At 41.0% G+C, this 25,285-nt stretch overlaps 1 protein-coding gene and 1 pseudogene across 1 annotated transcript in view; both read right to left on the bottom strand.

The window, feature by feature from the left end:
• Window positions 1-23,687, bottom strand: part of PCGF6 (polycomb group ring finger 6) — a 34,395-nt gene extending 10,708 nt beyond the window's left edge. The window contains exons 1-8 of the mRNA XM_066355455.1: window positions 23,249-23,687; window positions 21,618-21,717; window positions 21,431-21,527; window positions 20,609-20,664; window positions 20,449-20,508; window positions 19,507-19,615; window positions 12,500-12,527; window positions 9,392-9,490 (exon numbers count right to left, since the gene is read on the bottom strand). Coding sequence (XP_066211552.1) covers window positions 9,392-9,490; window positions 12,500-12,527; window positions 19,507-19,615; window positions 20,449-20,508; window positions 20,609-20,664; window positions 21,431-21,527; window positions 21,618-21,717; window positions 23,249-23,608 — 909 coding nt within the window. The 5' untranslated portion in view covers window positions 23,609-23,687. The remainder of the gene's footprint in view (window positions 1-9,391; window positions 9,491-12,499; window positions 12,528-19,506; window positions 19,616-20,448; window positions 20,509-20,608; window positions 20,665-21,430; window positions 21,528-21,617; window positions 21,718-23,248) is intronic.
• On the bottom strand, window positions 13,682-14,182 carry LOC136384894 (small ribosomal subunit protein eS12 pseudogene; annotated as a pseudogene).
• Window positions 23,688-25,285: the final 1,598 nt, after the last annotated feature.

The raw sequence follows: 25,285 nt of genomic DNA, 5'->3' as shown, positions 1-25,285 counted from the left end.
TCTTTTAAACATTAGGCATTTAAAAATATTATTTTAGGCCCTGGTTGGTTGGCTCAGTGGTAGAGCATCAGCCCAGTGTGTGGATGTCCTGGGTTTGATTCCTGGTCAGGGCATACTGGAGAAGCGCCCATCTGCTTCTCTACCCCTCCCCCTCTCACTTCTCTCTCTCTCTCTGTTCCCCTCCCACAGGCATGGCTCAATTGGAGCAAGATGGCCCTGGGCACCAAGAATGGCTCCATGGCCTGCCTCAGGAGCTAAATAAAATAACTCGGTTGCCAAGCAATGGAGCAAGAGCCCCAGATGGCCAGAGCATTGCCCAGTAGGGGGCTTGCTGATCAGATCTCAGTTGGAGCACATGTGGATTCTGTCTCTCTGCCTCCCCGCTTCTCACTTAAGAAAAAAAAATATTTTAGAGAAAGATGAAAGAGAAAAATCATTTTAGGCAAAAAGAGGGAGAGAGAGAACATCAATTTTTTGTTCCACTGATTTATGCATTCATTGATTGATTCTTATATGCCTTGACCCTGGATCAAACCCACACCTTGGCATATCAGGACAATGTTTTAACCAACTGAGCTACCCAGACAGGGCTGAAAGCAACCTTTGTGTGTGTGTGTGTGTGTGTGTGTGTGTGTGTGTGTGTGTGTGACAGAGAGATGGAGAGGGGGACAGATAGGAAGGGAGAGAGATGAGAAGCATCAATTATTTGTTGTGGCACTTTAGTTGTTCATTGATTGCTTTCTCATATGTGCCTTGACCAGGGGGCTACAACAGACTGAGTGACCCCTTGCTCAAGCCAGCAACCTTGGACTCAAGCTGGCGAGCCCTTCTTCAAACCAGAAAAACCTGCGCTCAAGCTGGTAATCTCAGGGTTTCGAAACTGGGTCCTCCATGTCTTAGTCCGATGCTCAATCCACAGCACCACCACCTGGTCAGGCTGCAGGTAGTCTTAAGGAGGAAAGAAACCCCCTCTCCCTTTTTTTAAAAGCAAGATCACATTAGAACTTCCAAGACAAGATTTTAACCAAATGAGCCAGTTGCTCTTTCTTCTTTGTTCATATATACTCTTTTTGTTTCTTCTGTCAGGGAAATTCCTAACTATTTTTCAAATCCATTCTTTCATCCCTTCAGAGTTAAATCATATATTCTGCGCTGTTGTTGCACTTATCATATCCTATTGTCATCCAGTTGTTCATTTGCATATCTTTTTTTTTTAATTATAATTTTATTTTTTAATGGGGCAACATCAATAAATCAGGTTACATATATTCAAAGATCTCATTTGCATATCTTTACCACACAACTCTCAGTCTCCTGATGGGTTAATTTTCTGTCTCATTTTTGTACTCCTTAAGACCAAGTACACAGATGCTCAATTTAGTATCAATAGAAAATAAGATGAATGGTAGGAATATAGTATTTGATATATTAGTCTCTTTAAAAAATGACTTGGAAACAACTTAATAGTGTTATGGTCTGACTAAATAAGAAAAAAAGAAACTATCTTTTTTAAATTTAATTTTATTTAGACAATTTTAACAGGGTGACATTGATCAATTAGAGTACAGAGATTCAAAGAAAACATCTCCAGATCATTTTGACGTTTGATTATGTTGTATACCTATCACCCAAAGTCAAATTGTCCTCCGTCACCTTTTATTTGGTTTTCATTATGCCCCTCCCCTCCCCTCACTCCTCACTCTCCTCCTTTCCCCTCCCCGTGGTAACCACTGCACTCTTATCTATGTCCATGGTCTCAATTTTGTGTCCCACCTATGTATGGAACCATACAGTTCCTAGTTTTTTCTGATTTACTTATTTCACTCAGTATAATATTATCAAGGTCCATCCATGTTGTTGTAAAATGATACTGTCATAATTTCTTATGGATGAGTAGTATTCCATAGTATATATGTACATCTTCTTTATCTAATCTTCTATTGAAGGGCTTTTTGGTTGTTTCCATGTCTTGGCCACTGTGAACAATGCTGCAATGAACATGGGATGCATGTATCTTTACGTACCAATGTTTTTGAGTTTGGGGGTATATACCCAATAGAGGGATTGCTGGGTCATATGGTAGTTCTCTTCTTAATTTTTTGAGGAACCACCATACTTTCTTCCATAATAGCTGTACTACTTTACATTCCCATCAACAGTGAATGACGGTTCCTTTTTCTCCACAGCCTCTCCAACACTTGTTATTACCTGTCTTGTTCATAATAGCTCATCTAACAGGTGTGAGGTGGTATCTCATTGTAGTTTTGATTTGCATTTCTCTAGTAGCTAGAGAAGATGAGCATCTTTTCATATATTGGCCATTTGTATTTCTTCTTGGAGAAGTGTCTGTTCATGTCCTCTTCCCATTTTTTTATTGGATTATTTCCTTGTTTGTTGTTGAGTTTTGTGAGTTCTTTGTATATTTTGGATATTAGGCCCTTATCTGAGCTGTTGTTTGAAAGTATCATCTCCCATTTAGTTGGCTGTTTGTTTTGTTGCCAGTTTCTTTTGCTGTGTGAAAGCTTCTTAATCTGATGTAGTCCCATTCATTTATCTTTGCCTTCATTTCCCTTGCCTTTGGAGTCAAATTCATAAAATGTTCTTTATGGCCAAGGTCCATGAGTTTAGTACTGATGTTTTCTTCTATGTAATTTGTTTCATATCTTATATTTAGGTCTTTGATCCATTTTGAGTTAATTTTGGTACAAGGAGACAAACTGTAATCAAGTTTCATTCTTTTGCACGTGACTCTCCAGCACCATTTATTGAAGAGGCTTTCTTTTCTCCATTGTGTGTTTTTTACTCCTTTATCAAAGATGATTTGACCATATATATGTGGTTTTATTTCTGGGCTCTCTATTCTGTTCCATTTGTCTGAGTGTCTATTTTTCTGCCAATACCATGCTGTTTTGATTATTGTGGCTCTGTAATATTTGAAGCCAGGTATTGTAATGCCCCCAACTTCACTCTTTCTCCTTAGGATGACTTTGGCTATTCAAGGTTTTTTAGTTCCATATAAACCCGATTTTTTGTTCCATTTTTTAAAAAAATGACATGAAATTTTGATGGGAATTGCATTAAATTTGTATATTGCTTTAGGTAATATGGTCATTTTAACTATATTTATTTTTCCTATCCAAGAACAAGGAATATTTCTCCATTTCATTGTATTTTTTTCAATTTCCTTTAACAATGCTTTGTAGTTTTCATTATATAGGTTTTTTACATTTTTTGTTATGTTTATTCCTAGGTATTTTTTTGTTGTTGTTGCAACCATAAAAGGGATTTTTTTTTTGTATTTTTCTGAAGTTGGAAACGGGGAGGCAGTCAGACAGGCTCCCGCATGTGTCCGACCGGGAACCACCTGGCATGCCCACCAGGAGGTGATGCTCTGCCCATCTGGGGCATTGCTCTGTTGCAACCAGAGCCATTCTAGCGCCTGAGGCAGAGGCCATAAAACCATCCTCAGTCCCCGGGCCAACCTTGCTCCAATGGAGCCTTGGCTGCGAGAGGGGAAGAGACAGAGAGGAAGGAGAGGGGGAGGGGTGGAGAAGCAGATGGGTGCTTCTCCTGTGTGCCCTGGCCGGGAATCGAACCCGGGACTCCTGCACGCCAGGCCAACGCTCTACCACTGAGCCAACCAGCCAGGGTGGGATTATTTTTTTTAGTTCATTTTCTGAAGTTTCATTGTTGGCATATAAGAAGGCAATAGACTTCTGTATATTAATATTGTATCCTGTGATCTTACTGTATTGGTTAATTGTTTCTAATAGTCTTTTTGTGGAGTCCTTGGGGATTTCTATGTACAGGATCATATCATTTGCAAAAAGTGAAACCTTTATTTTTTCTTTCCCAATATGAATGCCTTTTATTTCTTTCTCTTGTCTGATTGCTCTGGCTAGAACTTCCAGCACTACGTTGAATAAGAGTGGATAGAGTGGGCAGCCTTGTCTTGTTCCTGATTTTAGAGAAAATGTTTTGTTTTTTGCCATTTAATACAATGTTAGCTGATGGTTTGTCATAAATGGCCTATATTATGTTGAGATATTTTCCTTCTATACCCATTTTGTTGAGTGTTTTAAACATAAAATGATGTTGTATTTTATCGAATGCCTTTTCTGCATGTATTGATAGTATCATATGGTTTTTTTGTTGTTGTTGATATGGTGTATTATGTTAATTGTTTTACATATGTTGAACCAGCCCCCTGTAATTCAGGGATGAATCCCATTTGATCATGATGAATTATTTTCTTAATGTGTTGTTGTAATTGATTTGCTAGTATTTTGTTTAGGATTTTAGCATCTGTATTCATTAGAGATACTGGTCTGTAGTTTTCTTTTTTTGTATTGTCTTTGCCAGGTTTTGGTATGAGGGTTATGTTGGCCTCATAAAATGTGTTTGGAAGTATTGCTTCTTCAATTTTTTGGAAGACTTTGAGTAGAACAGGAACCAAACCTTCTTTGAATGTTTGATAGAATTCACTAGTATAGCCATCTGGCCCTGGACTTTTATTTTTTGGGAGGTTTTTGATAGTTGTTTCTATTTCCTCCCTGCTAATGGGTCTGGTTAGGATATCTACTTCTTTGTGACTCAGTCTAGGAAGATTATATTGTTTTAGGAATTTATCTATTTCTCCTATATTGTTAAATTTGGTGGCATATAGTTTTTCAGAGTATTCTACGATAATTCTTTGTATATCTATAATATCTGTGGTGATTTCTCCTCTTTCATTTTTGATTTTGTTTATATGAATCCTTTCTCTTTTTTCCTTAGTGAGTCTTGCCAAGGTTTTGTCAATTTTGGTGATCTTCTCAAAGAACCAGCTCCTTGTTTTATTGATTTTTTTCTATAGTTTTTCTGTTCTCTATTTCATTTATTTATGTTCTTATTTTTATTATTTCCTTTCTTCTGCTGGTTTTGGGTTGCCTTTGTTCTTCTTTATCTAGTTTCTTAAGATGTGATGTTAAGTAGAAGAAACTATCCTTTACGATGAAATTAACTATGGTAGAGTTAACAACAAAATCTAATATCACATCTTTTTTTAAAGATTATTTTATTGATTGATTTTAGATAGAAGACAGAGAGAGAGAAAGGATGGAGGGGGGCAGGAAGCCATTAACTTGCTTCTCATATGTGCCTTGACCAGGTAATCCCAGGGGTTTGAACTGGTGACCTTAGCATTCCAGGTCGATGCTTTTTTCCACTGCACCACCACAGGTCAGGCTAATATCACATCTTTTATATAAAGAATTTTTAGTAGTTAATTTGATATATATTTTCTAAATCTTATTTCATAAAAACAAATAAAGTCTGAAGATCAATGTATCTACAAAAGAATACAATACAGGAGTAACAAAAAAACAAAATACATTAAGATATCAATGAGGCTGACTGGTGGTGATGCAGTGGATAGAGCATCAACCTGGGATGCTGAAGTCCCTGGTTTGAAACCCCAAGGTCGCTGGCTTGAGCCTGGCATTGCAGGCTTGAGTATGGGCTTATTAACATGATCCCATTGTCACTGGCTTGAGCCCAAAGTTAGTGGCTTAAGCAAGGGGTCAATGGCTTGGTTGGAGCCCCCCAGTCAAGGCACATATGAGAAGCAATCAATGAACAACTAAAGTGACGCAAATATGAATTGATGCTTCTCCTCTGTCTCCCTTCCTGCATGTTTGTCTGTCTTTCTCATAAAAAAAAAAAGACACCAATGAGTTCAAGACACCACAAAATCAACCAGGGTAATTCACAGACACTGGGATTTCTATGTGAAAAACATTAATTCAGGTAATTATATTGATTTCTGATTTCGAATTAACTTAAATCTTTTTTAAGAACAAACAATCTGTATTTTTATGTTTCAACACTGTCTTCTTTATTTTCATCTGCTATAAATAACTTTAAAAGGTATTTTATCACTTAACAGTCTTCTAGTAGTCAGTCATTCCTGATAGTATTATAAATAACCGTATATGAATGTCACAGTCCTGTAAACAAAGCACACATTTCCTACCTGGTACCAACTAGTTTAAAGAAAGTCAGAATAGCAGACTCAAGTGCCAAGAATTTTATTTTGATTAATGGTAAACTAACTCAATGTTTTGCTCAAAACAGAAGTAACTCTTTTTACTTTCTCTTGTATTTAGAAGGTGAATCATTTTAAAATTTATTTTTATTTTAAAATTATTTTTATTTATATTTATTTTAGAGAAGAGAAACAGAGAGAGAAAGAGACAAAGAGAGAGAGAGAAAAGGTAGGGAGGAGCAGAAAGTATCAACTGCCATATGTGACTTGACTGGGCAAGCCCAGGGTTTTGAACCAGCGACCTTAGCATTCCAGGTCGATCCTTGATCCACTGCGCCACCACAGGTGAGACAAGGTGAATCATTTTAGACACAAATTGACAGGTCAGCAGATTTGATAATTCTCTTTTCTATTATTTTTTTTATTTTGTATTTTTCTGAAGTTGGAAACGGGGAGGCAATCAGACAGACTCCTGCATGCTCCCGACTGGGATCCACCCTGCACGCCCACCAGGGGGCGATGCTCTGCCCATATGGGGCGTTGCTCTGTTGCAACCAGAGCCATTCTAGCACCTGAGGCAGAGGCCACAGAGCCATCCTCAGCGCCTGGGCCAACTTTGCTCCAATGGAGCCTCGGCTGCGGGAGGGGAAGAGAGAGACAGAGAGGAAGGAGAGGGGAAGGGGTGGAGAAGCAGATGGGTGCTTCTCCTGTGTGCCCTGGCCGGGAATCGAACCTGGGACTCCTGCATGCCAGGCTGATGCTCTACCACTGAGCCAACCGGCCAGGACCTGTTCTATTATTTTAACATTTTGGTGGAATAGTAATTTATCAATGTTATTAGCTATACAGTATCCAAATAGGACAAAAATATTTACCTAGAGAGCCAGGTGTTGACCAAGAAAATTAAAAGTTGAAACAAATATTTTTAATCATTTTATTTCAAAATGCTAAAAGCCTTAAATTCTATGATATGAGGAAAAAATAAACTCACACTTTTATACACAATAAAACCAATTTAGAGCTCTGGCAACCAAATTTCTTAAAACATCAAATGTGAAACTTATAAATGGTAATTGTGCTCTGATTAATATCCAGCCAGAGGACATAATCTTTATCCTAGAAAACGCCCCTTTGGATGCTACTTTAGTTATTCTACACACTAGGTTTAATTCTTTCAACTTCTGCTTTTAGAAATAATAAACTGTTGCCCTGGCCGGTTGGCTCAGCGGTAGAGCGTCGGCCTGGCATGCGGGGGACCCGGGTTCGATTCCCGGCCAGGGCACATAGGAGAAGCGCCCATTTGCTTCTCCACCCCCACCCCCTCCTTCCTCTCTGTCTCTCTCTTCCCCTCCCGCAGCCAAAGCTCCATTGGAGCAAAGATGGCCCGGGTGCTGGGGATGGCTCCTTGGCCTCTGCCCCAGGCGCTAGAGTGGCTCTGGTCGCGGCAGAGTGACACCCCGGAGGGGCAGAGCATCGCCCCCTGGTGGGCAGAGCATCGCCCCTGGTGGGCGTGCCGGGTGGATCCCGGTCGGGCGCATGCGGGAGTCTGTCTGACTGTCTCTCCCCATTTCCAGCTTCAGAAAAATACAAAAAAAAAAAAAGAAATAATAAACTGTTAATGGGATTACTCACAGTTCTTTGTCTAGGAGTCTCTAAACAGCTATCTATTTCTAATCAAAACACAAGAATAACCTGACATATGTTATAGCTACAAGGTGATTAGATTAGTCATTTCTACTTTTTAGATGCCATGAGACACAGCCAGCATTATGTCAAGCTCAGTAAGAGAAGTCACATTTCATTGGCTTTAATAGATATTTACTATATATTTAATACCAGTAAATACTGGCATTAAAAACACCAGCAAAATTTCAGCCAGCTTTAAAATATTAACTTACTATACAGCAAATAGGTATTTTAAATAAAAATTGTTTTATAAAATTTTACAAATGAAGAACAAAAATCCCTTTTAAATTGGACTAATTAAAAAGCAAAAATAGTCCTGGCTGGATAGCTCAGTTAGCTAGAGCATCATTCAGAAATGCAGATGTTGCCAGTTCTATTACCAGTCAGGGCATATACAGGAACAGATCAATGTTTCTGTCTCTCCCTCCATTCCTCTCTCACTAAAATCAATAAAAACTTTTTTTTTTCCTGTATTTTTCTGAAGCCGGAAATGGGGAGAGATAGACAGACTCCCGCATGCGCCCGACCCGGATCCACCCGGCACGCCCACCAGGGGCAATGCTCTGCCCCTCCAGGGCGTCGCTCTGTTGCGACCAGAGCCACTCTAGCGCCTGGGGCAGAGGCCGAGGAGCCATCCCCAGCGCCCTGGCCATCTTTGCTCCAATGGAGCCTAGGCTGCGGGAGGGGAAGAGAGAGACAGAGAGGAAGGAGAGGGGGAGGGGTGGAGAAGCAGACGGGCGCTTCTCCTGTGTGCCCTGGCCGGGAATCGAACCGGGGACTTCTGCACGCCAGGCCAACGCTCTACCACTGAGGCAACCGGCCAGGGCCAATAAAAACTTTTTTTAAAAAGCAAAAATATATAAATGTGCATTTTTACTGGCTCACATCACTAGACCTATGAGTATATTTATTCTTTATGTTAAAAAATACATGGGTATCGCGGTTTTCATCTTAAAACAATGACAAAATTATATAGCTAGAATTAGAGTTGTTGTTTTTTTCAGTCTTTAAAACTAATAGGTTCTAGGGCCCTAGCCGGTTGGCTCAGTGGTAGAGCGTCCGCCTGGCGTGCAGGGGTCCCGGGTTCGATTCCCGGCCAGGGCACACAGGAGAAGTGCCCATCTGCTTCTCCACCCCTCCCTCCCTCCTCGCTGTCTCTCTTCCCCTCCCGCAGCGAGGCTCCATTGGAGCAAAGATGGCCCGGGCACTGGGGATGGCTCCTTGGCCTCTGCCCCAGGTGCTGGAGTGGCTCTGGTCGCAGCAGAGCGACGCCCCGGAGGGGCAGAGCATCGACCCCTGGTGGGCAGAGCGTCGCCCCTGGTGGGCGTGCGGGGTGGATCCCGGTCGGGCGCATACGGGAGTCTGTCTGACTGTCTCTCCCCGTTTCCAGCTTCGGAAAAATAAAAAAAAAACCCAAAAAACTAATAGGTTCTATATTAGTTATTTTACTCTTCTAGGTGTCTTGGTAGATAGATGGTCATCAATGGTATGAGAAACAGTAAGTCAAATATGATTGAAGTAGGGGTAGAAATCACTGTGTACTAATTCTAATTAGCATATACAACATTTACAATACTGTAAAACAAAAGCCACTGCATGAAATCCTAGACATAATTCTTTCTTAAATATGCCAAAGTAACCTCACTACTTTACCTGTCCTTTTACACATATGTACTCTACCTGACAAGCTGGATCAAGATCCATTTTTCTTCTGAGAAATTTTTCTACATGTCCAATAGTTGCTTCTCCTGAGACTCGGACAAACTTCTTTTCCAATGGCTGCAAATGAATATTTTCAGATTAAATATACAAAAAAGGTATAAACTCTAAAGAAAAAGTTAGAGCAAAGACTCAACAGATTTATCAAGAAGTTAATATAAAATATTAGTTTAGCTATCAAAGAAAAAAATTTTCTGCTTAGCACCCCCTCTCTAAAAAGCATGTTAATAATTTTTAATAGAATAAGTCTTATTGGTTCATTTTACAACCTCATCAAAAATAATAACTAAGTAAAATTTATTGAAAGAGAGAGAATACCCAAAAGTAAATGTCTAAATCCTGTTTTTTTCAACAAAAAAACTCTAAGGAAAAATAGATGGAGGAACTGCTATACTAAAAAATAAAAAAAAAAGAAAGGAAAAAAAAGGGCTATAAATAAGATATATCAACCAATACAATATATAGATCTTATCTGGATCCTGATCTAAACTACTGTATAAAAGTTTTCAAGAGACAATGTATGGAATTTAAATGGCATGTGGATATTTGATTAAGGTATCACTGCTAATTTTTAAAATTTTTGCATCATTACAATGTCCATAAGAAGTCCTTATCTTTTAGAAACAAATTGAATTATTTACTGAGATATAGTTTGAGATTTGCCTCAAAAATATATGGGAAGAAAAGCAATGAAGGCATAGATGAATTAAGATTGGTTATGAGTTTATAATTATTTGAGTAATATGTACATGGGCGTTAATTTTACTACTCTGTCTTCTTGTGTATAAGTTTAAAATTTTTTATAATAGAGGGTTTTATTTTTTTAAGTAGAAAAAGATTAACATCTAGACATATGTGGCTGGAATCTGACCCAATGATCTGAAATAACAGGTGGAGAGACCACAGGTTTTCAAGTAGAAATTAATGCATACCCAGCCACTCTCTCTACATAAATTTTAAGGATATTATCTAATGCAAACGAAAAGCTGAAGTAACCAGAACTAAATGGGTATCTTTTTTAGGAAGATCTGAGCAGTGTTTTTCTAGCACTAGCAGAGAGGGAGTCATTCTAGAATGGTTACCAAGAAGATCTAGACAGGTGAGGCACATGTGTTTTCCGTATAACAGTACTCAGCTTTCTGACCTGTAGTTTGGTTTCTTAAGACCTTTCCTGACAATAGATCCATCGCTTATTACCACAGTGTAGCAGACAGTATAGACGGTAACTGCGGGTAATTCCAGAGACAGACTGACTGCCTGGGTTTAAACCCTGGTTCTTTCATTTCCTAGTTGCAAGTCTTTGGGCAAGCTGGTGAACCTTTCTACGTCTCCATGCTCCCATTTGTAAAACAGGAATAATGGCATCTACCTCACAGAATTAGCATGAGGTAAGTGATAGATATAGGTAAACAACAATTAATTCCTGGCACATAGTAAGCACTTAAGAGTTATTGTTAATGAAGGATCATACATTGCAACTGTCAAGTTTCTGTCATCTCCTTTAATCTAGAATAGTTCTGACACTTTATTTTTATGTTTCATGATACTGACATTTTTGTAACTTTTTTTGGTATAATATGTGGTCATTAAAAGAAGGCATTTTAAGCCCTGGCCGGTTGGCTCAGTGGTAGAGCGTCAGCCTGGCATGCAGGAGTCCCGGGTTTGATTCCGGCCAGGGCACACAGGAGAAGCACCCATCTGCTTCTCCACCCCTTCCCCTCTCCTTCTGCTCTGTCTCTCTCTTCCCCTCCCGCAGCCAAGGCTCCATTGGAGCAAAGTTGGCCCGGGCGCTGAGGATGGCTCTGTGGCCTCTGCCTCAGGTGCTAGAATGGCTCTGGTTGCAACAGAGCAACGCCCCATATGGGCAGAGCATGGCCCCCTGGTGGGCGTGCAGGGTGGATCCCAGTCGGGCGCATGCAGGAGTCTGTCTGACTGCCTCCCCATTTCCAACTTCAGAAAAATACAAAAACCAAACACAACAAAACAACAAAAAAATGGCATTTTAAAAGAATACTAAAATATTTACAGATTGGGTAGCAAAATGATGATAATTTGTTTCAGAATATTAGAAGGAAGGTGAGTAGATGGAGGTATAAGACAAATCCTATTAGCCATCAGTTTATTGGTAAAGCTAGATGATGGATAAATGAAGGTTCTATTTTGTCTACTTTCCAGTATGTTTAAAATTTTCCATAATTAAAAGTTTAAAAAACAAGTTTAAAAAAATGATTCCTAAAAATTTTTGAACTTAAAACAAAAAAACCCAAAACCCCACAAAAAACACAAATTCTCAAACCATACTTGCTAAAAATTCTGGTAAGTATGTGCTTTTCTGTGGGGGTGGGATTTGGAGGGGGGTTGGATGGGCTGGATATCTTTGTAGATGTGGACCACTAAGGGGTTGTTGAAAATAATTGTATTAAATGTCTTTTGATAAGAAAAAAAAATTTTTTTTTGAACTTACTACTTTGTGAAATGCTTCTAAATTGAACAAATAGGGTTTATGATTTTCATGCTATTGATCTACATGGCAAAAGTTTAATAACCAGGAACCATTCTAGTCAGACATACTTATTTGAACTCAAAGATAAGATATAAACAGTTTTTTAAGTAGTAGAGAATACTGAGCTATAATATCAAAACCTTTAACTAGAACTCCATTATAAATACAGAATTAAAAGAAAAATAAGCTTGCCAAGTAACAAGTTGGGGCAGGTTAACTTGAGCTAAAAATGGAACATGCAAATAAAATTTTAAGCTCATATTTAACTCTAAATGCCAACTATGCAAAAAAATGATTTAAAACATTTTTTTATCACCAAATAAACATAGCATTTAGCTTTCAACTTTTAAAAATGAGTCACTTATTCTTCCTTAGACTATTGATCTGAAGAACAAACCCCTACTTCATCATGATTTTCTCATAAAACTACTGTAAGAGGGCATATTTCATACAACTGTTATTTATAAAGCACCCTTCATCATAAGAAAATCTCTCTACGACTGCTAACCTGACTCTTAAATTTGTGTTACAAGGTCCTCTCATAAAGTAAATAAAAAATAAAATACCTTAAAAGGTCCTGTGCCTTCATTAGCACTGAAAAATAAGCGAAATTAATCAATACAAAATATTAGAAATTATTTTTCCATTGATTTAAGAGAGAGAGAACGGGGGTGAGGTGGGAGGAAGAGAGAAAAGCATCAAATTGTTGTTCCATTTAATGCTGCACTCACTGGTTGCTTCTGACCGGAAATGGAACTCATATGTGCCCTGACCGGGAATGGAACCCATGACCTTGGCATAGTAGGACAACTGTCTATTCATTGAGCCACCTAGCCAAGGCCTCAGTAAAATATTTTAAACTACTGTATATGTTTACTTACAGAAAAATAACATGAATATAAATATTTAAAGAACATCAACTTAATTTTAAAACATGGTTAACTAACCCTTTAGAAAATAAATGTAGTTGTCATTTCTGCCATCTAGTGGTAAGAAAAAGGCAGTAGTATTTTATAATACTTTGTATACTTCCAGGAATTAAAATATTTTTTTTTGTTGCCCTTTACTGTAAAAAAATCACTCCATGATTGGTGTGTTCCTTCTCTGGCAAAACTTTTGGAACATGCAATAGTTTTTTTGGTGTAGGAGTTCCCAACTTCAGAAGTACTGAAGTTACAAGGTTTGGGCATATCAAAACTGTCCTATTATTATATGTTCTTACACTGGATTTGGCTGGTAATAAAGCTTTGTGTGGTGCACCAGCAGCTTTGGGGAAGTCAATGTCATTTATTATAATCTTAACTTTTCAGAATATTCTTTTTTGTGTGTGACAGAGACAGAGAGAGGGATAGACAGGCAGGATGAGAAAGAGATGAAAATAATCAATTCTTTGTTGCGGCTCCTTAGTTGTTCATTGATTGCTTTCTCATATGTGCCTTGACCCAGGAGCAACAGTGGAGAGTAACCCCTTGCTCAAGCCAGTGACCTTGGACTTGAGCCAGTGACGTATGGGCTCAAGTCAGTGACCATGTGGGATCTATGATCCCACACTCAAGTCAGTGACCCTGCGCTCAAGCTGGTGAGCCTGTGCTCAAGTCGGATGAGCCCACGCTCAAGCCGGTGACCTCAGGGTTTCGAACCTGAGTCCTCTGTGTCCCAGTCCAATGCTCTATCCACTGAGCTATGACCTGGGCAGGCCAGAATATTCTTAATATTTAGATTTCTCCACAGGTAGTATTCTAACATTTTCAAAACTTCTTTTTGCTTTTTATTCTACCATAATTGTTTATTTTTTCTATAATAACCTTTACTAGATTTTTTTTAAAACAAAAGGCAAGTTCATTTGTTAATTTCTTGCACTGAAAGTACTCCTCAATGGTATCCTTCACCTGAGACTTTGCCATAGTTCTTAATCACCATAAAACTGCAACCAACTACTTTAGTGGGCTTTCCCTCTCTGTTCATTTTACTGAGACCTACCCATTCTCTCAGTTTTTTGTCGTTAATCTTAATTAGGATGACTTGGTGTTCAGAATAAAGGGCTTCCACCAACTTGACATACACAGAGTCATCACAGTTGGATGCAAGTGCATAAAGGTGGGCTTGGAGCTCGTCTAAGGCTTTGGCAGCTTCGCAAACTCTGCATGCTAGGCCATCTTGGAAGGGGTGGTCTTCAGCACCTCTTATAAAGCAGAATCGATGTCCATCACACTTCCAGCAGCAATGCCTTCCTTGGCCAACGTGGTGGGTTATAGGTGGAGCCAAATCTTGAACACACCATACCTCTGCCTCCATGCAAACTCAACGGTGGCAGGGAAAGAGTACTAGACAGATTTCTTACAATATTCATATATTGATAATGTATAGTTTAGATGTTAAGATTATCATATATTGATTCATACAACAATCCTATGAGGTGCTATTATAATCCCCAATTTAGAAATATGGAAACTGATGACTAGAGAAGTTAAGCTACATCCCAAGGGTTACATACCTTGAGTTGGACTCTTCAAAGTCTATGCTCTTGCTATACACACTACATTCTTTTTATAATCTTCTACTTTAAACACAGAAACTGAAGAACAGAAAGGAGTATGAGACTATTTCTTCTTTTTTAAAAATTTTTTATTAGTATGAGACTATCTTAAGATCACAAAACATGCATACCCAATTTAAGGGATAAATCTAATTTCACATTCCAGTTGTTGAAAAGTCACTGTCCAGAGGCTGAACCTACCTCAGCTTCTTTGCTCTTCTAATTCCAGCAGGTTCACCTGCTAGGTGAAATCTGCCCTATACTTACATCAGGTTAAAACACATCTCCCCTGACCTGAAAAAGCTTCCTATGAATTACCCTCAGTAGTCTAACTTTTGTGGAAACACAAAAGCTTTTCCCCTATAGTGAAAACGTGGGGATTTAATTATGGGGATTAAGTACTACAAAAGGACTCTCTGCCAACAGAATCTCTTTCAAATGGACACCCTGCCGCAGTGAAGCTTTCTTTTCCCTAATCATTTGAAAACAGATAAAGGAGTATACTAAAAGGCAGACAGTGTACCCACCATAATCCTCAAGTTCAATTCTCTTGTTTTACAGATAGGGAAGCTGAAGCTCTGAGAAGTTACCAGTTCCTTGAGGGCAAGGGTCATGGCTGATTTATTCAAACAATACTCTCAGCAGCTAGCAGAGTGCTGTGCTGGTACATGACAGGACCTTAATAAACATCTTGTGAATAAACAAAAAGCAATTTGTCTAAGTTTACAAAACCAGACAGCAGAGGAGCTAGAACATAAATATAGATCTCCTTATTCCAAGTGAGGATCTTTTTTCTATAACAGGGAATGTGTTAATAATGTAACACTTTGGCAAGAGGTAATGACTGCCTTGAACACAGAGGTCAAGTCTCCCTCATTAGGAAAGCCTGCCACATGTAATTATTGATTAGTACTGTGAGCAAAGAAAGAGATGATGGCACACCGTCACACATCTGCCATCTTCACATTACTGTCACTTTTCTTAAAAAATTTTTATTTTAATTTATTGATTTTAGAAGAGGGAGAGGGAGTGAAGGAAAAACTTGTTTACCTCACGTTCTGTTCAACAGGAATTTCTCCAACCTCCTTCATCCAGTTCCTCTATTCCCACCTCTCCCTTCCCCCTTCTAAGGCCATTTAAACTACCCAATCAGGAAAGAGTGAGATTGTATGGTCAATATCCCAGCCAAGGGGCAAGACCCAGCCTAGGGGCTGTTAGGGATAAAAACAGAACCCAAGCCCCTGCCCCCCTGCCTGCAGGTTTGCTGGCTAGCTTTCACTAGTGGCAGCACACCCTTCTTCAGAAGTTATTCAAGTTGCCTTGCTGAAGTATTTTGTCTCCAGGAGTAGTACTTAATTGCAACTCTAACAGGAGAGAGAGGGAGGTAGAGAAGGAGAGGGAAGGAGAGAAGGAGAGGGAGGGAGCAGAGAAGGAGGGAGAGAGAGACATTGACTTCTTGTTCTACTTGTTTATGCACTTACAGGTTGATTCTTATATGTGCCCTGACCAGGGATGGAACCCAAGACCTTAGCATATAGGGACAATGCTCTAACCAGCTGAGCTACCCAGCCAGGATGTGCATTACTGCCACTTTTCAAAAGTGCATCCCTGCTACTTTTCACTCTCTCCCTTTTTCTTTCAAGTGTGAGGAGGGGAACAGAGACAGACTCCCACACACACTCCTGCATGCACCTCTACAGGGATCCACCTGGCAAGCCCCCTACCAAATGCAATGCTCTGCCCATCTGGGGACATTGCTGGGCAACTGAGTTATTTTTAGGCTGTGACTCCACAAGCCATCCTCATTGCTGGGGGCTCTCTTGCTGGAACCAATCGTGCCATGGCTGCGGGAGGCGGGGAGAGAGGAGGGGGAGGGAGAGAAGGTGGAGGTGTAGGGATGGAGAAGCAGATGGTTGCTTCTTCTGTGTGCCCTGACCAGGAATTGAACCCAGGACTTCCACAAGCTGCCGATGGTCTACCACTGTGCAAACTAGCCAGGGCTGCTACTTTTCAAAAAGGTATAAAAATATTGATTGTGCATTAGTGGAAAAGATTAAATCATTTCCCAAAAGGAATTTTTTAAAAATAGAAAACCCGGCCCTGGCCAGTTGGCTCAGCGGTGAGCGTCAGCCCAGCGTGTGGAAGTACCGGGTTCGATTCCCGACCAGGGTATACAGGAGAAGTGCCCATCTGCTTCTCCACCCTTCCCCCTCTCCTCTTGCAGCCAAGGCTCCACTGGAGCAAAGTTGGCCCGGGTGCTGAGGATGGCTCCATGGCCTCCACCTCAAGCGCTAGAATGGCTCCAGCTGCAACGGAGCAACGCCTCAGATAAGCAGACCATCACCCCCTAGTGGGCATGCCGGGTGGATCCCAGTCGGGCGCATGCAGAAGTCTGTCTGTCTGCCTCTCGCCTGCTTTGGAAAAATACCAAAAAATAAAAATAAAAATAGAAAACCCTTTCAAATTTCTCATTTTAATTAGGCTTATTAAAAATCAAGTTACATGGTAAAAACGCAAATAAATGAAAAGTAAAACCTTTTCCTTTTTTTTAAGGACAAATTTCACTATTGATAGGTGAGCTTAATTACTTTAACCAATACATAGCTCTTTTAAAAAATTTTTGTTGATTGATTTTAGAGAGAGGAAGGAAGAGAAAGAGACAAACACATTGATCTATTCCTGCATGTGTCCCGACCAGGGACTGAACACACAACCTTTGTGTATAGGAACAATGAATGCTCTAACCAACTGAACTACCCAGCCAGGGTGAAAGTAAAACTTTTTCCTATCCTAGACTCAGATTCCATTGCCCTTTTCTAAAAGCAACTGCCATTAACGTTTTCTAACTGTCCTTTCAGGAATGTTCTGTGCATGTAAAAGACATGTATAAATGCATACTTCCCACCACTCTTTGTATAAAAGCATAAATAGGCACATGCAACACATTCTCTTCTGAATCTTGCTTTTTTATCACTTAAGACATTTTGCAGATTGTCCTATATTAGCACATATGTTACTATATTAGCACATGTTCATGTGCTATATATCATTATTTAACCAGTTTTCTTTTGGACATTTAGGTTGAAACATTCTTTAATAACTGAAATTGGTGGTTTAAAGTTTGGTATTACAGTTTCTTCTCATTCCTTCAAAGAGATCATTGTTTCATCATACCAACCCCTAGTATGTGGGCTTTGCAGAAGCATAAGAAAGGTTTCTCACCTCTCAGGGGTCCTTGATTTCAGTTGAGAAAACAGGATAACTACATAAATAGATAAGTACAGCATAGCACAAACCACTAAACAAATAAAACAGGCAACCAAGATTTATAAACAGGCAGAAGTGACTGAGAGATAAAAGTCATCAGTGACATAAAATGAAAAATCCAGATTTTTCCAAGAATGGCATTTTAGTTTATTCTGCAAACTATGTAAGTATTTTGAAAACAGTTTGATATGTGCCAACTCTGAGATCACGACAGTCTATTTAACACTGCTGCAGTATAATGGAGTATACCATATGCTCCAGTGTATGAATCTACCAATTTATACGGGTTAGAAAGATGTCCAACTACTTTGGAAATCAATTTGGCAAAAACAAGTAAATTTGAAGACAAACATATCCTAAGACACAGCAAATCTACATATACTCTTAGAGAACTAACTATTTCACATATATGCAAGAATATATATACAAAAATATTTAAAGTAACATTGTTTAAAATAGCAAAAAACCCCGACAAAAACCTGGAAACAACTTAAAAATTCAATAGTACAAGAAAAGATAAATTATGGTATATTTAAGAGAATACCAAAGAACTACATACTCAATATGAGTAAATCACACAATGCTAAGTGAAAAAAACAAATAGGAAAACACAGTATGATACCATTTTGAGTTTTTAAACGGGCAAAAACAACTCTACATATTATTTAGGAAGATATACTGGTGGTAAATATATTTTTAAAAATGTAGGGGAGGCCCTGGCCGGTTGGCTCAGTGGTAGAGCGTTGGCCTGGCGTGCGGAAGTCCCAGGTTCGATTCCCAGCCAGGGCACACAGGAGAAGCGCCCATCTGGTTCTCCACCCCTCCCCCTCTCCTTCCTCTCTGTCTCTCTCTTCCCCTCCCATAGCCAAGGCTCCATTGGAGCAAAGATGGCCCGGGCACTGGGGACAGCTCCATGGCCTCTGCCTCAGGCGCTAGAGTGGCTCTGGTCGCAACAGAGCGACGCCCCCTGGTGGGCGTGCCGGGTGGATCCCAGTGGGGCACATGTGGGAGTCTGTCTGACTGCCTCCCCGTTTCCAGCTTCAGGAAAAAAAAAAAATGCAGGAGAACCTGACCAGGCGGTGGCATAGTGGATAGAGCGTTGAACTGGGATGCAGAGGACTCAGGTTTGAAACCCCAAGGTCGCCCCCCTGAGTATGGGCACATTTGGCTTGGGCGCAGGCTCACCAGCTTAAGTGCGGGGTCGCTGGCTTGAGCATGGGATCATGGACATGACCCCATGATCGCTGGTTTGAACCCAAAGGTCACTGGCTTGAAGCCCAAGGTCACTGGCTTAAGCCCAAGGTCGCTGGCTTGAGCAAGGGATCATTCTGCTTTGCTGTAGCTCACGGGTCACGGCACATATGAGAAAGCAATCAATGAACAACTAACGTACTGCAACAAAGAAGTGATGCTTCCTATTTCTCTCCCTTCCTGTCTGTCCCTCTCTCTCTTGTCAAAAAAAAAAAAAGTAGGGGAATGACAATCATTACTTTTAGGAGTGTGATTATTAAACTCTAAGCAAAGAAAGAGTGAACAGGAAGATATTAGCCAACAGGCTTCTGCCATATTAGGATGGTTTATTTCTTAAGTGAAATGATGGAAATACAAGGGTTATCAGACCTTTTTCTAAGTCAAGTATTTCATAAAAAATTGTGAAAAGGAAATCATAAAAATTTAATTTTACTTTAGTTCAGGATGATTTTGTAACAGTTGGGACTTTACATATTCTCTGTTTTAAAGTTAAGAGATAGAGAGATTTAGGGTACTCACCCAATGAACTCTAGTAACAAAGACATATCAAGTTCAGGTGGAATCCGAAACACTGATTCTAAGACTTTCTTAGATCTTCCTTTGCTTGAAGGGACTGGCTGTGGAACAGCTATTTGATAGCCAAACAAAAAAGCTGAGTTAGAATAAAAATTCCATAAATTGATATCTGAAAAATAATTACACAGCTATTGTAACCATATCGACTACTTAAAAGACCATAAAGCACTCAATCTCATTTTAATAACATCAGCTAATCTGTTACAGGCAAGCCTGGGGACCACACCACAAAGGAAGGCAGACGTGTGGCTGGTTTCTCAGGGCTGCAGAGAGAGCTCATCATAACAGCAACAACAGTTGTAGGAAACTTCTTAAGCAGCACTATGTGCCAGGGGCTCAGGGCTCATTCTCAGCATTTCACGTGCATCATCTCATTTAATTCTTGTTGTAATCCCATGACATAGGTACTGCTACTTTTTTTTTTAACGTAAAAAAAACTGAGATTACAGTTTAGCGAGATTAGCCAATTTCCCAAAAGTCATCCACAGAGTACGTGGAAGAACCAGGATTTAAACCCAAATCTATTTAACTTCCATACTGTGACATTACCATCATCATAAAAACTAATGTTTGAGCAGTTACTATGTTCCAGGCACAGTTTTTAAGTGCTTTGTATTGAGGAAGCTGAGACAGTGAAGTAATTTGCCAGTCATAGAGCTAAAGTGGTAGAGCTGGGGTCAAGCTCAGACAATCCCGCTCCAGAACCTATACTCTTTAATTCTTATAAATAATTAAATTGGATTATACTACCTCATCACCTTCAAATCTCTCTCCCTCTCTTTGATCATAAAATAACCAGCTATTACCAAAAAGAAGCTCAAAAGTAAATGTTATTGTTAGTGTTCTTTAATCTATAAATACATTATAGTATACACCCAAACTTACCAGGTTTAGGTACTTCTAGACCTCTTTCTTTATAGAAATCATGCATTTGCTTTTTTTCTCCTAAAAAATGATAAAACACAGACTAAATTACACTTAAAATGTAACTAGTAGAGTCAGCAGAGATTCTGGGATTTACAACTATGTAATAAAATAAACTTACTTTCCTCTAGATTGATCACTAATTTGTACACTATGTCTTGTAACTGTCGGTCCAACCTAATAAAAGGAAAGGATGGAGAATACCTCAGAATTCAGAAACACACATTTTGGCACAGAGTGACTAATGCTCTTTGTGAGTACTGTTTTCTCCTGGGAATAGACATCTTCTCAGAGGTGAGTTACTTTTAGGTAGCATTCATGGTTCTCATCTAAGAGAACCTCAAGTAATTATATGTAATCATAATTATAAGTGAATTGTTCCATGTGTGCTGTTTTTATTCCCTCGATAAGAATGTGAGCTTAAGGGCAGATATATTTTGAACTTCTGTGCAAAGCACTCATTTATGAAGGTAGTAAAAACATAATAGTATTTGCCGAACAAATGAAAGCAATCCACGTTTAGGATTTTTCTTTCCTTAGGAAACCGAACATGAACTGAAAATCTGATTAATAAGCCACAATGACATATGACAGAACGGCGATTCTAAAGAGGCCAGCTGTTTCAGGTATTACTTTTAGAAAACAGAATCCTAAATATAGTGAAAATAACAAGCTTAACCTGGCCTCATTAACTTGAGTGATGGAATTAAAACCCTCAGAAAAATAGACTTGTACCTTATTTTTTTTTAATTAAGTCCCCAGCAGATATCACAGTGCCTGGTACACAGTAAGTACTCTATATGTATTTCTTTAAAAAATAGGCAGTTCCCTTTCTTCAAATTTTGAGATAGGTCAAGAATGTATTACCCAAAATAAAACTTCAGATTTTTGGAAAAAGTATAATTAAAATATAAATTGTACAGTACTTATATATTCCTCTTACCTTATGTTATAAAGAGGCTGTGTCTGATGTACAACCATGTTGCATTTTGGACATCTGTTGCTATAGTAGAAATGTCTTACAATACAGCTTTTACAAACTGTTGAAAAAGAAAACGTTTGAATTAGGATGCTTTTGAGATGTTTTCAGATTTAAATATATTATTCAGAAATGTGAACTATATACTTACATGTATGAAGACATTCTGTAATGGTAGTTGCATCTATTAAGTAACCTTTGCAAATGGAACACAAGATGTATGGGGTCAGCTCAGAGAGATTTATCAGGCGCTGCAAATGCAATGGAAATAGTTTTATTAAAATACAAGTCCTTGGCCCTGGCCGGTTGGCTCAGCGGTAGAGCGTCGGCCTGGCGTGCGGGGGACCCGGGTTCGATTCCCGGCCAGGACACATAGGAGAAGCGCCCATTTGCTTCTCCACCCCCACCCCCTCCTTCCTCTCTGTCTCTCTCTTCCCCTCCCGCAGCCAAGGCTCCATTGGAGCAAAGATGGCCCAGGCGCTGGGGATGGCTCCTTGGCCTCTGCCCTAGGCGCTAGAGTGGCTCTGGTCGCTGGCAGAGCGACACCCCGGAGGGGCAGAGCATCGCCTCCTAGTGGGCAGAGCTTCGCCCCTGGTGGGCGTGCCGGGTGGATCCCGGTCGGGCGCATGCGGGAGTCTGTCTGACTGTCTCTCCCTGTTTCCAGCTTCAGAAAAATACAAAAAAAATAAAAAATAAAAAAATAAAAAAAAATAAAATACAAGTCCTTGCCTTCTTGAGTAGTAAAGCCATAATCCCAAAGTTTCATTATAACCAATACGCAACTTACTTTGCAACAAGAAAACGTCATAGTAACTCCAACCCTTCAAAATACTGCTGGTTGTGACAATAACACAGTATAAACCAATGTTTCAAATCGATCCCATTCTTTTGGATATACTGTATACTGCCAGATGAGAGGCATCTTACTTTATGAATTACTTTTTAAATAGGCACTTTCCAGATATTGGTGTTTACGTTTACTATATTAATTTTGATTGGTCAGGTGTATTATCACCCAGGTTGATGAAGTGTGCCTACCGCATTAAAAAAAATAATAATAATCTTCTTCGCCTGACCAGGCGGTGGCGCAGTAGATGGAGCGACGGACTGGGATGCGGAGGACCCAGGTTCCAGACCCTGAGGTCGCCGGCTTGAGCGCAGGCTCATCTGGTTAGAGCAAAAAGCTCACCAGCTTGAACTCAAGGTCGCTGGGTCCAACAAGGGGTTACTGGTCTGCTGAAGGCCCGCGATCAAGGCACATGTGAGAAAGCAATCAATGAACAACTAAGGTGTTGCAACGTGCAATGAAAAACTAATGATTGATGCTTCTCGTCTCTCTCCATTCCTGTCTGTCAGTTCCTGTCTGTCCCTCTCTCTGACTCACTCTGTCTCTGTAAAAAATAAATAAATAAATAAAAATTTAAATAAATAAATAAATAATCTTCCCCCAAAGAGACTGACTATGTGGGGAGGGGTTTAACATCCTTTCAACGCCGGGACCATAAGCTCCTGGGGAGCAGGAGCGCGGTGCCCGTGGCGCCTACCAGCCTGGCACGCAGTAGCTTCGATAATTCTCTACAGGACGAGGAAGACTGGCCGGGAGAGGCTGAGTGATCTGCAGGAACCTCACAAAATGACTCCGCAGGAATCGGGGCGGGCCAGGGGCCAGTCCTCCCCACATGCTCGGCAGGCACGGGAGGGAGGGCCGAGGTCGACGCAAGTGCGGGCGGCTGCGGCGGCCAGCGGGGGTCCGGCCCGCGTGGTCAGCGGGGCTACAAATACCTCTTCCTCGTCCTCGGATTCCGGCCGGCACCCCTCCAGCCTCAGCGAGAAGTGGCTCATCTCCTCCTCCTCCTCCTCCTCTTCTTCCTCCTGCTCCTCATCCTCCTCCAACTCCTCGTCCTCGTCCTCGAAGCGGCTCCTCAAGCGGCCCAGGCTGCGCTCGGGCTCCAACTCAGGGGGCCGGGAGCCCGAGCAGCCGGGAGCCCCCGCCTCGGGCAAAGGCGGCGGACCCTCCTCACCCGCTGCGGGCGCCGGGGTGAGGGCAGGAGGGGACATGGGAGGTGGGGGCGGCATGGCTGCGGCTCCCTCCGCTTTGGCAGCGGCCGAGTTACCCCTCGTCAGCACCGGTACCCCCTCCATGCCGAGGGTCGGAGACCAGGCGTGGAGCGAGCAGGCGGCGGGATAGCGCGGGAGTTCCTCCGACCGCCGCCGTTGCCATGCGCAGGCGCGGAGCCGAGCGCGGCCCGCCGGGAAATGTGGTTCCCGCGGCCTCACCTGAACCGCACGGCCGCAGAGCGCTCAGGTGTATAGGGCGGGGCTTGCAGGCCGCATCTGACAAGAACTGTAACCCAGTTTTTCTTTTCAAAGTCTGGCTCTCTCACCACTGCCTTTTAAAAACGACGAAATCGGTACCATTTCAGACAGCAATACTCTGTCTATATTCAGAGCGTTGAAATAGGTGCTATTATGATGTTGTGTTACGAATGATAAGGATTTACATTTGAGTACCAATTATGCATTTCTTTCACCCAATTAGGAATTATGAAGATTCTGTTTTGAAATATGTAAGTTTATTTTTTTGAAGGAATTAATTCTTGTATTGCCGCAGGATGCAAATTTAATTGCTGTTCAAAGACCACCCATGATTCCCCATAAAAAAAAAGAAAAAAGAAAAAAAGTCAATTACCTGTATATTTAATTCAACAAACATTCTTCAAGTCCTGGTCAGTTGACTCAGTGGCAGAGTGTCAGCCTGCGTGTGGATGACCTGGGTTCAATTCACAGGGCACACAGGAGAAGCGATCATCTGCTTCCTCACGTATAAGGCCAGTGGCCATGGCCATTGCCATGCAGGATCCCATTGGATTAGGGCAGATGGTAAAAGAACCGTGGAGCCAGAAAATGGTGGGCCATTCCATTTATTAAAGTTGCATAACAGTGGATGAGCAAACTGGCAGGGAAGACCGCTTCCCTCTCTCTCTCTCCCTCTCTCAAGGCTCCCAGACCACCTCTCTGGTTCCACAACCTGGGGTCACAGGCCCCCACAAGCTTCAGCAGGGCCCCCAAATCTCTCAGCACTCTCCTGCAAAACAGGCAGGCAGAAATACCCCTTCTACCGCTAACAATAACATAATCACCCCTCCCCACCCCAGCAAGCAGTCTGCAATTTGCAATCTGCCACCTTGAGGGCAAGCACAGCAGCCTTCCATAGACTATACACACATGGCACTGCCCCAATTCAAGGGAGCAAACCAGAAAAACACATGTTTACCCAATACCACCGCTCCCCCTTCTCTCTCTCTCTCTCTCTCTCTCTCTCTCTCTCTCTGTTTCTCTATCTTCCCCTCCTGCAGCCATGGCTTGATTGGTTCCAGTGAGGTGGCCTTGGGCACTGAAGATAGCTCTGCAGCGTCTGCCTCAGGCGCTAAGACTCTGTTGCTGAGCAATGAAGCATCACCACCTTTTGCTGGGTGGGTCCCAATTGGGGCACATGCGGGAGTCTGTCTCTCTACCTCCCATCCTCTCAGTAAAAAACAAACAAATAAACAAAAAACATTAATCAAGGGTCTGCTGTACCAAGAACTGAGAACTACTCACACACACCCCAATTTTATTGGAAGAGAGATTTGGAGTTGGTGTACTTGATCCTTGCTGACTGAGGTAGTGCCAGTTCATGTCATGCTTGCAAGCCAGATTCAGGAAGGAGTCATAATGCTCCTTAATGAAATACTGCCAAGGGGGAAGATCACATTTGAGAGAGAATGTGTTGTCACTGAGTAAAATTAATGTTAATTTGGGAGTGGTGCACATGCTTCT

Source organism: Saccopteryx leptura, chromosome 13 (genome assembly GCF_036850995.1).
Source record: "Saccopteryx leptura isolate mSacLep1 chromosome 13, mSacLep1_pri_phased_curated, whole genome shotgun sequence".
In the NCBI taxonomy this organism is placed as follows: domain Eukaryota; kingdom Metazoa; phylum Chordata; class Mammalia; order Chiroptera; family Emballonuridae; genus Saccopteryx; species Saccopteryx leptura.
Note: the sequence above shows the minus strand (reverse complement) of the source record. Positions and strands in the feature narration are given on the sequence as shown.